Source organism: Somniosus microcephalus, chromosome 30 (assembly GCF_052327205.1).
Source record: "Somniosus microcephalus isolate GS21.2 chromosome 30, FLI_Smic_1.0, whole genome shotgun sequence".
Classification (NCBI taxonomy): Eukaryota; Metazoa; Chordata; class Chondrichthyes; order Squaliformes; family Somniosidae; genus Somniosus; species Somniosus microcephalus.
The window spans coordinates 7394290-7406710 of record NC_141016.1 but is presented as its reverse complement, the minus strand read 5'-3'; the positions used below and the strand labels follow the sequence as shown (position 1 = coordinate 7406710).

The 12421-nt window shown below is 46.9% G+C and overlaps 1 protein-coding gene across 4 annotated transcripts in view; it reads left to right on the top strand.

The window, feature by feature from the left end:
* The window catches only part of entpd4 (ectonucleoside triphosphate diphosphohydrolase 4), a 37086-nt gene that overhangs the window by 10523 nt on the left and 14142 nt on the right, over positions 1-12421 (top strand). For 3 of the 4 annotated variants that reach the window (XM_085970948.1, XM_085970946.1, XM_085970947.1), the window contains 4 exons: positions 2202-2352; positions 5886-5989; positions 7137-7196; positions 11950-12104. In XM_085970948.1, the coding sequence (XP_085827074.1) occupies positions 2202-2352; positions 5886-5989; positions 7137-7196; positions 11950-12104 (470 nt within the window). The remainder of the gene's footprint in view (positions 1-2201; positions 2353-5885; positions 5990-7136; positions 7197-11949; positions 12105-12421) is intronic. The other variant, XM_085970949.1, reaches the window with a different exon arrangement.

The following is a 12421-nucleotide window of genomic DNA, read 5'->3' as shown; positions in this document are numbered from 1 at the left end:
TTTGCAGCAGCAGTAGTCGTCGGACAGCAATTGAGCGACAGTTTGGGGAACTCTGGCTGTTCTCTTCCTTGCCTAGCCGAGACTGCTGACACCTGCTGTGCTTCGCTTGAGATCAGAGAATTCAACACGGACCTTGATACCAATCTGGGACTTTCTGGCCTGTAAAACTCACTGCAACACAGCATGGTAGCAAAATGTGCTCGGCCACTGTAGAATTTGCATATGGTTTTTAAGGATTCCCACTGTACATCTTACTACCTCCTTCCACCGCCTCCCCCCCCCCCCCCCCCCCCCCCCCCCAACCTGCCTAGTTTTCTCTCGAAAAGAGAAGACTGAGGGGTGACCTGATGGAGGTCTTTAAGATTACGAAAGAGTTTGATGGGGTAGACGTATACATTTCCACTTGTGGGCGAGACCAGAACCAGGGGCCATAAATATAAGATAGTCACTAATAAACCCAGTAGGGAATTCGGGAGAAACTTATTTGCCAAGAGAGTGATTAGAACGTGGAACTCGCTGACACAAGATGATTAGCACAGATGTATTTAAGGAAGCTAGATAAACACCTGAGGGAGAAAGGAAGGTTTTGCTCATAGGGTTAGATGAAGAGGGGTGGGAGGAGGCTCATGTGGAACGTAAACACCGGCACGGACCACTTGGGCCGGATGGCCTGTTTCTGTGCTGTCCATTCTGTGTCATTCCACGTTGTATTTCAAGTACGGTCTTGGTCTGCAATAAACGCAGTGCTGTTTGCAAGATGGCTGTCTTTGCAGCGTTCCAAACTGCGTGGTCTGTAACTTGCTGTAAGGACTGAGTAACATTGAAGCGTGTGAAACCTGCGTGGTTCAGTAATTTTCCTTGCACCGCACGGCCTTCACACTCTTCCAGGCACAGGATCATAGAATGATAACAGCACGGGAGGAGGCCATACTTACTTCACTTTTTTCATTCCCCGTTCGCAGTTCATATTTCTGGCGCAACATTGACCATCACATTCTCGGCCTTTTCAATAGTCCTGCGCCAAATCATTTCTCATGATTGGTTAACAAATCTTTGCCTGTTCAAAACAGTATGCTGACACCACACCAGTGGTTCATATCTATCAGAATATCTACACTTCTATAATGTTTTTAAAGTAAGTATGTGCAGCGCAGCTGGATGTGTTTGCATCTGTAACAATATTTAAAGTCCAGAGTGTCTGTTGACATCACTGTGTCAGCCAATGAGTGGAGGTGGGGCGGGACTTCGGGCAGGACTCACAGATAACTGTCTATTTTACAGCAAACAATTGAAAGAAAGAAAAATTTGCATTTACATTGTGTCTTACACAACCTCAGGATGTCCCAAATGAAGTACTATTTTGAAGTGCAGTCACTGTTGTAATGTAGGAAACGCGGCAGCCAATTTGCCCACAGCAAGCTCCCACACACAGCAGTGTGATAATGACCAGATACAGGAAACTTTGTGATATCCGGCACCGACGGGACCGAGCTGTTGCCGATCTATCAAAACTGCCGGACATACAAAGTTAATGTTGAAGCATACGGAGGTTTTCATCTCCGTATCTGACAACAAACACTGTTGCTTAGCAACAGCTTGTAAACAGTCGGCCCGTACCTTGGAAGCGTCTCTGTGGCTTAGCAACAGCTTCAGAGAGACTTTCCAGAGCCCGACTGTTGAAAACAAAGCCACGAGAAGAAAAAAAACCTAACAAAACAGCTCCTGATTTCTGCCGGTAGATCGAGGTTTCCGGACAAACAACCTCCGGATAAACCAAAGTTTCCTGTAATCTGTTTTTAGTGACATTGATTGAGGAATAAATATCAGCCCAGCACACCGGGGATAACTCCTCCTCCCCCCGCTCTTCTTCGCTATAGTGCCATGGGATCTTTTACGTCCACCTGAGAGGGCAGACGGGGCCTCGGTTTAACGTCTCCTCCGAGAGACGGCACCTCCGACAGTGCGGCACTCCCTCAGCACCGCACTGGGAGTGTCAGTCTAGAGTTTTGTGCTGAAGTCTCTGGAGTGGGACTTGAACCCACAACCTTCTAACTCAGGGGCGAGAGTGCTGCCCACTGAGCCACGGCTGACACCAATTGATAAAAGCTTAGAATAGTATTATTCTCATGCAATAGATGCTGTGCACAGTTGTTTGCTTGTAACAAGTTTTGTTTCATTTCTCTCTCTGATTTTCTCTGCAGGTATTTCAGAATTGGCGTCCGCACCAGAGAAAGCTAGTGATTACTTGGCGCCGCTTCTGAATTTTGCTGCAGACCATATTCCTCATTCTAAACACCAAGAGACTCCTTTATACATCCTGTGCACTGCAGGGATGAGGATTTTACCTGAAAAGTAACTCTTTTTTATTTTTATTTTTTAAAGAAAAAATTATTCCACGTGCTCAATTGGGTGGAGTGGCAAAGTGAGACTGAAGCCACAAGCTAAGTGCTTCACCGCGCACGTATTGATCTGTTCATGGCCTCTATTCTCCCTGTTCGCACATCCCTAAAGGGATATGGGGAGGAGGCAGGGACGGTACTGAGTTTGGATGATCAGCCGTGATCTCATTGAATGGCGGAGCAGGCTCGAATGGCCTACTCCTGCTCCTAGCTTCTATGTTTCTATACGCGACTGCAAGCAAAGGGCAGGGAATCGGTCCCTTTATAACGCGGCGCCAAAGCCAATGGGAACAGCCTGCACACGTGCAGTAGCGACACCAGCTCCCTAGCTATCGGCCTTCCCTGGGGCCAGCAGTGCACGAATCGCATTGCTGTCCCGTAGGGTTGGGCCAACCGCTCAGAGAGTACGGTGGCACCGGCAGAGGACAAGGTTTGTTTTCGCTGCTGGAGGCACCAGGTTGTTGGATTGGTGCAACAGCTAAAAATGCAGCACGGGTTTATTTCTTGTTAAATGTTTCGTAAGCATGAAACAAATTAACAGTGGGCTCCCAGCTAGGCTGTTATTTGCTTGTTCTGAAACGTCACTTGTATCTGTGAATGGAAAATAAACTTTTTTATTTAAATGGCAAGTAAAAGACAAGCAAAGGTTTCTCACTTTTCTGTCACCCAGAGAGTGGTGAACCTGTGGAATTTTCTACCACAGAAGGCAGTTGAGGCCAATTCATTAAATATATTCAAGAAGGAGTTAGATATATTTCTTAAGGCTAAAAGGGAACAAGGGATATGGGGAGAAGGCAGGAACAGGGTACTGAGTTTGGATGATCAGCCATGATCTCATTAAATGGCAGAGCAGGCTCGAGGGGCCAAATGGCCTACTCCTGCTCCTACCTTCTATGTTACAATGTTTTATCAATTTTACAGATCTTAGGAAGGCCAAATCTGCTGCATCCCAAAGTTGGTCGAGGGGGTTTGATAGAGTAGATAGGGAGAATCGGTAACCAGAGGGCACAGATTTAAAATAATTGGCAAAGAAGCCAGGAGAATCTTTTTTTACGCAGCGAGTTGTTGTGATCTGGAACGCGCTGCGTGAAAGGGTGGTGGAAGCAGATTCAATAGTAACTTTCAAAAGGGAATTGGATAAATACTTAAAAAGGAAAAAAATTGCAGTGCTATGAGGAAAGAGCAGTGGGGAGTGGGACGAATTGGGTAGCTCTTTCAAAGAGCTGGCATAGGCACGATGGGCCGAATGTCCTCCTCCTGATTCTATAACTTCAGCGCCAATTCATAAACCTTCAGAGTTGTGCAATGAGACATTGGTTTCTTCCGTGAGATCTTGTCTTGCTGTTGTGTGGGCGGCAGCAAACCTTGCAGCATTGAACCGAAGTTCGAGCGCTCATCCACATGCTTTACACGTTGAATCCAAGGATAAAGTTGTGCTCCGAGTCCGTGACGCGCTGTGTCTGAGCAGCACAGGGTCCCCAAGCTCCGCTGTGGGGAGGCCGGAAAGCTTCTGTGGTGCTTTGGGGAGGCGGTGGGGGGCTCTGTTTGCCTGCGTCGCTGCTCCCCATCTGCTGAACTGTTTAAAGCAGCACTGGCCCAGGCTGATGGGCCCCTGGGCGGTGGGGGGGGGGGGGGGGGTGCAATCCATGAGGAAACGTTCTCGGGGAAAAGGGAATTCAGGGGTAAGCGCCTGGTAAATATTGCACTCATGTTCATTGCAGTTTTTGAACCTTCTATCGGGATGGCATGTGCCCTGCTCGGGTAAAGCATGGGATAAATGGAAGGCAACCCGGAAAACACGGGGAGAAGCTCCCTCTTGTCTGTCCCTTCAGTGAAGCTCAACTCCAGAAGACAGTCCACTGTGCCATTTCGAATTCTGAAACTAAGAGTTTTGAGCTGTGCAATTGATCCAGTGGCTCCTTGGTCGAAACCGACCGCTCTCTATTCACATTGTGTCTGAAGGGAGAGCTGGATTTGTAGCTGGATCTGAGCCTGGGTCCAGACGTTAAATAGCAGTGCAATTAAGAGCATAACAAATAGGAGCAGGAGTCGGCCATTCGGCCCCTCGAGCCTGCTCCGCCATTCAATAAGATCAGGGCTGAACATCAACCTCAACTCCACTTTCCCCGCCCGACCTCCATATCCCTCGATTCCCTTAGTATCCAAAAATCTATCGCTCTCAGCCTCGAATATACTCAACGACTGAGCCTCCACAGCCCTCTGGGGCAGAGAATTCCAAAGATTCACAACCCTCTGAGTGAAGAAATTCCTCCTCATCTCAGGCCTAAATGGCCGACCCCTTATCCTGAGACTATGTCCCCTGGTTCTAGACTCTCCAGCCAGGGGAAACAGTCTCTCCGCATTTACCCTGTCAAGCCCTCTAAGAATTGTATGTTTCAATGAGATTACATCTCATTCTTCTAAACTCCAGAGAATATAGGCCCATTCTACACAATTGAGCTGTCTTGATACTCGAGCAGGACTGTTCCATACAAAGCAGAAATATCTCTAATTTGAGAACCTCGTCTCTATTGCGTATTGCTGATTTCAGTTCAGGTAGTGATGGAGGCGATACAGTGGGTTTCCATATCCTTGTTATGTTGGTGGGGAAAAAACCCACGCTTGGTTGCGATCTGGTGATGCCCGTTGGAAACATAGAAGATAGGAGCAGGAGCAGGCCATTCGGCCCCTCGAGCCTGCTCCGTCATTCAATGCGATCATGGCTGATCATCCAAATTCAGTACCCTGTCCCTGCCTTCTCCCCATATCCCTTGATCCCTTTAGCCTCAAGAAATATATCCAACTCCTTCTTGAATATATTTAATGAATTGGCCTCTACTGCCTTCTGTGGCGGAGAATTCCACAGGTTCACCACTCTCTGAGTGAAGAAATTCCTCCTCATCTCTCCTAAATGGCTTACCCCTTATCCTTCGACTGTGACCCCTGGTTCTGGACTCCCCCGCCATCGGGAACATCCTTCCTGCATCTAGTCTGTCCAGTCCTGTTAGAATTTTATAAGTTTCAATGAGATCCCCTCTCATTCTTCTAAACTCCAGCGAGTACAAGCCCAATCGACCCAATCTCTCCTCATACATCATTCCTGCCATCCCAGGTATCAGCCTGGTGAATCTTCGCTGCACTCCTTCTATGGCAAGAACATCCTTCCTCAGATAAGGCGACCAAAACTGCACACAATACTCAAGATGTGGTCTCACCAAGGCCCTGTACAACTGCAGGAAAGTGCCCTGTGTAGGTCAAGCGAGCACCAGATTGGGCTCCGCAGTGATGCCCCCGCAATCAAATAGCCTGCGAACAGTCATTGCCCACACACAGAGTAGTCGCTGAGACACTTTTAACAGAGGCCTGTTGAGCCGTGCCTGAGTCATGTAATTAAGGGGAGCGGGGAGCACACACTGATTCCTGCCCGCACACGGTTTGAATAACTTCATTCCAAGTATTGACCATACATTAACGTTTGTTTGGCAGCCAGCAGAACGCCATACTCGAAGATCTCCGTACAGATATCCCGCTGCACTTTGATTTCCTGTTCGCAGACTCGCATGCAGAGGTGATTTCAGGCAAGCAAGAAGGTGTGTATTCCGTACCGACAGTAGCGTTAGATAGACCGGTTGAACAATTCTAAGTTTTCAAGCGAATTGACAAGTTGGCAGACAAATGGTTTTTTGCATTTTGCAGTGAACATTTGGATAATTGTTAACGGAGGAGGCTGTAACATTGGCAGTCAGTCTGTTGCATGTTGTTAAACAAAGTGAGTATTGACACCGCTGTCAGCCACTGAGCTGGAGGCTGGGCGGGACTCGCAGCAAGCAGTCTGTTTACTCAGCAAACAGAGTCTGTTTACAACGAGGTTCAACAAATCACAGCAAACAGAACTCGTGACCGAAACTACAGCAAAGTCTCCCGATAAAAGCAGGATTATTTTACAAAAAAAACATCTAAAGAGATAGAGACAGGGTGAGGGAGAGAGAAAAGAAGGGATAGAGATGAAAGAACTTGCATTTATATAGCGCCTCTCACGACCTCGGGACGTCCCAAAGCACTTTACAGCCAATGACGTACTTTTTAAGTGTTTGTAATAGAGGGAAATGCGGCAGCCAATCTGCGCACAGGAAGATCCCATAAACAGCAATGAGATCATGACCAGATCATCTGTTCCTGTGGTAATGGTTAAGGGATAAATATTGCCAAGACACTAAGCAGAACTCCTCTGCTTTTCCTCGAAATAGTGCCATGGGATCGTTTACGTCCACCTGAGAGGGCAGACGGGGCCTCAGTTTAACGTCTCATCTGAAAGACGGCACCTCCGACAGTGCAGCACTCCCTCGGCACCGCACTGGGAGTGTCAGCCTAGACTTTTGTGCTCAAGTCTCTGGAGTGGGGACTCGAACCCACAACCTTCTGACTCAGAGGCGAGGGTGCTGCCCACTGAGCCAAAGGTTGGCACTTTGAAGTTAGAAGTACGTGTGCGAATTGAGTTCCCACCCACCATCTGCATCATTAACTCCTGCCGATAACTTCAGTCATGGTGCCATCAGCACTCGCTGTCCAAACAATTAATTCACAAAAAGAGACAATGTTGAGTAAATGTCACTGACCCTTCGCAGTGGTAAATAGGGTTTTTTTGTGTTTGCGGTAGTATTTAATGTTCAGCATTTTTGCAACCAAGTGTATTTTAAATCTGAAGAAGTAATACGAGTATTCTTTAAATTGTTTCAGGAGTATATGCTTGGATTGGGATCAACTTTGTCTTGGGACGATTTGACCACATCAGTGATGGTAAAAATTTATCCATGCATTGTAGCGAGTGGGTGGGGCTAAATTTCTACAGGATGTATTTTGCACCTTGTTATTTGTGGTATATTTTACACTTGAGTGAAGACGTGCTGTTTTGGTTATAATGCCGCAGTTAATATGTTTAATCCTTCGTTGGTCCCTGGGTTAGAAGAATGTATTTTGACTCCTCGCTACGTCGTGGGTGAAGCTGTCGCAGAATAGGGCTGGACCCATTGCTCAGCAAGCTTACTCCGTGAGCAGAGCTCCCGCTAAGCTGCGTGGCTGCGCAGCGGCCTGGAGGTCCTGCGCAGGCCGCTCACCGGCTTCTACAGGGAAGGAACCGCGCACGCGTGAAATTTTGAGTGGGCCGCGCACCCAGTTAAAGGGACCGTGCATTAAAAAAAAAATTAGGTGGAACGTTGCCCATGAGCAGCTGAGCTGTGTATCCCTGTTGGGTCTGGTTTAGACCTGGCCATCTCATCTCGGCCAGGGTATGGTCAGAACATCGCTCAGTGCCCCAGGGTGAGTGAAGGGACGAGCGTCGGTGGTTTCTGCTCCTGCCGGGTGTTTGTTTTAAGCAATCCTGAAAGTGGACATGTGTGGGCGTTGGAGGAGGTTTGTGGTGCCCCCTAATAATCAATTAACCGGGCAACACTCAAAGGGTCACACAAGAATGATGCCCACTGGGGCAAGGTACCAGACAGAGACATGGGTGTCCACGGCACTATTTTTACGTTGCGATTTGTTACGATCTGGAAGGCTGTTCCCGATGGCGGGGGAGTCCAGAACCAGGAATCACAGTCTAAGGATAAGGGGTAAGCTATTTAGGACTGAGATGAGGAGGAATTTCTTCACCCAGAGAGTGGTGAACCTGTGGAATTCTCTTCCACAGAAGACAGTTGAGGCCAATTCATTAAATATATTCAAGAAGGAGTTAGATATATTTCTTAAGGCTAAGGGGATCAAGGGATATGGGGAGAAGGCAGGGACAGGGTACTGAATTTGGATGATCAGCCATGATCTCATTGAATGGTGGAGCAGGCTCAAGGGGCCGAATGGCCTACTCCTGCTCCTATCTTCTATGTTTCTATGGAACGCGCTGCCTGAAAGGGCGGTGGATGCAGATTCAGTTGTAACTTTCTAAAGCAAATTGGATATATTGGGTCAAAATCCTGGAATGCCCTCCTTAACAGCACCGTGGGAGTACCTTCACTTCACCTCACGGAACACAGCAGTTCAAGAAGGCGGCTCACCACCACCTTCTCGAGGGCAATTAGGAATGGCCAATAAATGCTGGCCTTGCCAGCGACCCCCACATTCTTTAAATTCCTTTATGGGATGTGGGCGTCGCTGGCAAGGCCAGCATTTATTGCCCATCCTGTGAATGAATGAAAGCAATAAACTTAAAACGAAAATATTTGCAGGGCTGTGGGGAAAGAGCAGGGCGGGTGGGACTAATTGGATCGCCTCTTTCAGAGAGCTGGCCCAGGCACGATGGGCTGAATGGCCTCCTCCGTTGCTGTGTGATTCTATACCCCAGCAAGGAGTCAGCACAGTCAGAAGAGATAGTGGTTTGTAAAATAGAAAGCAACCACGGAAGAATGAATTGATCTTCAGCAGATAGAACAAGTACAACACTAAGAATATAGGAATAGTTTCAGTTCTGTCCGATTTGATAGACTTTTTGTGAAGTCGTGCTTCTTTATCGCTGAACATTTATGAGCAGATTTTTTTAATGCAAAATCTTATTGCACTCTGAGCATTCGTACAATTATTTTATTTACAGATGATATATTAGCTTACTAATGGTAAAACCCGATATGAAGGTGTCGCCTTGACCTATGCTTCTGGGCTTATCATAGAAACATAGAAACATAGAAGATAGGAGCAGGAGTAGGCCATTCGGCCCTTTGAGCCTGCTCCGCCATTCAACGAGATCATGGCTGATCATCCAAACCCTAGCACCCGGTCCCTACACCGACAGCCATCCCACCCAAGCCCTATCCCCGTAACCCCACGTATTTAATCCCCCTAACACTAAGGGCCAATTTTTATCATGGCCAATCAACCTAACCCGCACATCTTTGGACTGTGGGAGGAAACCGGAGCACCCGGAGAAAACCCACGCAAACATGGGGAGAATGTGCAAACTCCACACAGACAGTCACAGAGTGGGCTGTGACTGACACACTGGTGATTGACGGGCTGGATTTTTGAGGGTGCGGTGTAACTAATTGGCCCGTTCTGTCAGAAAGCCTTTGAGCTTCTGCCATGCTTCCTGCCTCTTCAATTTTGTTTTAGAACACGGGGTAACTTGGATAGCAGAGGCACTGTTGCACATGTATAACAATTCATTAGAAAAGGGAATAGTGCCAGAGGACTGGCAGACAGCTAATGTTGTTATTCCAGTATTGAAAAAGGGAGATCGAACAAGTCCAGGGACCAGTTAGCTTAATGTCGGTGGTAGGGAAGATAATGGAATCTTTACTCAAAGATGTAATAGAAAAACATCTAGAAGCCGAAAATATAATAGCGTAGTCAGCATGGATTTTACAAAGTATTTACAGCCCAGAAACAGGCCTTTAGCCCAACTGGTCCGTGCCGGTGTTTATGCTCCACACGAGCCTCCTCCCACCCCTCTTCATCTCACCCTATCAACGTATCCTATTCCTTTCTCCCTCATGTGTTGATCTAACTTCCCCTTAAATGCATCTATACTATTCATTTCAACCACTCCCTGTGGTAGCGAGTTCCACATTCTCACCACTCTCTGGGTAAAGAAGTTTCTCCTGAATTCCCTATTGGATTTATCAGTGACTATCTTATATTGATGGCCCCTAGTTCTGGTCTCACCCACAAGTGGAAACGTCTTCTCTACGTCTACCCAATCAAATACTTTCATAATCTTGAAGACCTTTCATCTGGTCACCCCTCAGTTTTCTTTAATAGGGAAGGTCATGCTTGATCAAACTTATTGAATCCTTTGAAGAAGAAACAGAAAGAATAGACAAGGGTAATTTTGATGTAATATATTTGGATTTCCAAAAGGCTTTCGGTAAGGTACTGCATGATAGTCTCACGGCTAAGGTCAGAACCTGTTTCTGTGCTGTCGACTCGATGTGACTTCTCCCACCTGAATTAACATCAGTTCAAATTGAAGGGGTTGATTCCTGTTTAATCGACCAATGCTCGTGTTTTTCATAGTTCATTGAGCCAGTATAGAGAAAACAAATCCCAGAGATCGAAATCAAGTTGCGGCAATACTAGTAACGAGCGCAACTGCAATTCCTTTGTCTCCTTGGGCTGAAAGTCTGGCCTGTACTCCAACAGGGCAGGGCGATTCTCTCCACTAGATTACCGCCCATGCAGTGAAGACGTAAATTTAGCCCAGGGATTCCACATGAATGGAGTATTGTGTTCAGTGCTCCAAAGTGATTGTGATCTCCCAGGCATTCGAAGCTTCGTAGAAAACTATATGGGAGCTCCAGGTTGCCACTGATGAAATGTTTGAAGCGTATTGGCAAGGGAAGTGTAAATATTTTTCCTACAGAGCAACTTTAGAAAACGGTTGTAGATACAAGAATTGCAAAATACAAATGTACTGCACGGACTTTCAAAGTATCATCTGATTAGAAAGACAGATTTGCATTTATATAGCACCTTTCATGACCCCAGGACATTTTCAAAGTGCTTTACTGTCAGCTGTGGCTCAGTTGGTAGCACCCTCGCCTCTGAGTCAGAATGTTGTGCGTTCAAGTCCCACTCCACGGACTGGAGCACATAAAGCTAGGCTGACACTCCAGCGCAGTGCTGAGGGGGTGCTGCACTGTCGGAGATGCTGTCTTTCAGATGAGATGTTCAACTGAGGCCCTGTCTGCTCTCTCAGGTGGATGTAAAAGATCCCACGGCACTATTTCGAGGAAGAGCAGGGGGGTTCTCCCCGGTGTTCTGGCCAATATTTATCCCTCAACCAACATCACTAAAACAGATGATCTGGCCATTATCACATTGCTGTTTGTGGGAGCTTGCTGTGCGCAAATTGGCTGCTGCATTTCCTACATTACAACAGTGACTCCACTTCAAAAGTTCTTCTGGCTGTAAAGCGCTTTGAGACGTCTGGTGGTCGTGAAAGGCGCAATATAAATGCAAGTCTTCTTTTTTACATCCAATGAAATACTTTTGAAGTGTAGTCACTGTTGTAATGTAGGAAACACGGCAGCCAATTTGCGCACAGCAAGCTCCCACAAACAGCAATGTGATAATGACCAGATAATCTGTTTTAGTGATGTTGGTTGAGGGATAAATATTGGCCCCAGGACACCGGGGAGAACTCCCCTGCTCTTCTTTGAAATAGTGCCATTGGATCTTTTAAGTCCACTTGAGAGGGCAGACAGGGCCTCGGTTTAACGGCATCTTTCAAAAGACGGCACCTCAGACAGTGCGGCACTCCCTCAGTACTTCACTGGGAGTGTCAGCCTAGATTTTGTGCTCAAGTCTCTGGAGTGGGATTTGAACCCACAACCTTCTGACTCAGGCGAGAGATGTCGATATAAATGCAGTGTGTTGGTCCTGTCATCGCGTAAAAGTGCTGTAAACTTGGAGAAGCAACTCAAAAAGATCTTAACAACTGGATATTTGGGGTGTGGGGGGAATAAAATCCAATCTGCGACTCGGGCATTGTAAATAATGCAATGTTTGTACAAAGGCTTACAAAGAAACGTCATCTAACTGGTTGTCATTTCATGAATTCACACAGCTAAGGATTCGGTCGTAGAAGTCAACGTTCCTGGCACTGAGGCCCAGGCGGCTGTTGTCCGCAAGAGGACAACTGGTGTACTGGACATGGGCGGTGTGTCCACCCAGATAGCCTATGAAGTTCCCAAAACTGTAAGCTTTGCCTCTTCACAACAGGTTATTATCTGTCCAACCTTTTTTTCTTTGATTTCGTGTTTGTTCCCTTTCGGTCTTGTGCTTGTGTTCAGTGAAGCCCTGCTGTTCAACAGCTTGCATGGCAGATGCTGAGGCTGCGATTCCAGGCTGGAGCTCCCCGACACCAGTCCGCATGCTCTCTTTAAAAAAAAAACTGATGTACCGTTACTTTTTGTAGTCTTGTGTGTTATCTGCTCCCCGTTTCTTAAAACCAGTCTGCTTTGCCATTTATAATTTAACTTTTTTTGCCCCTCTCGCAACACCCCTATGTGGTAACTCGTTATTTTTTTCATGAATCA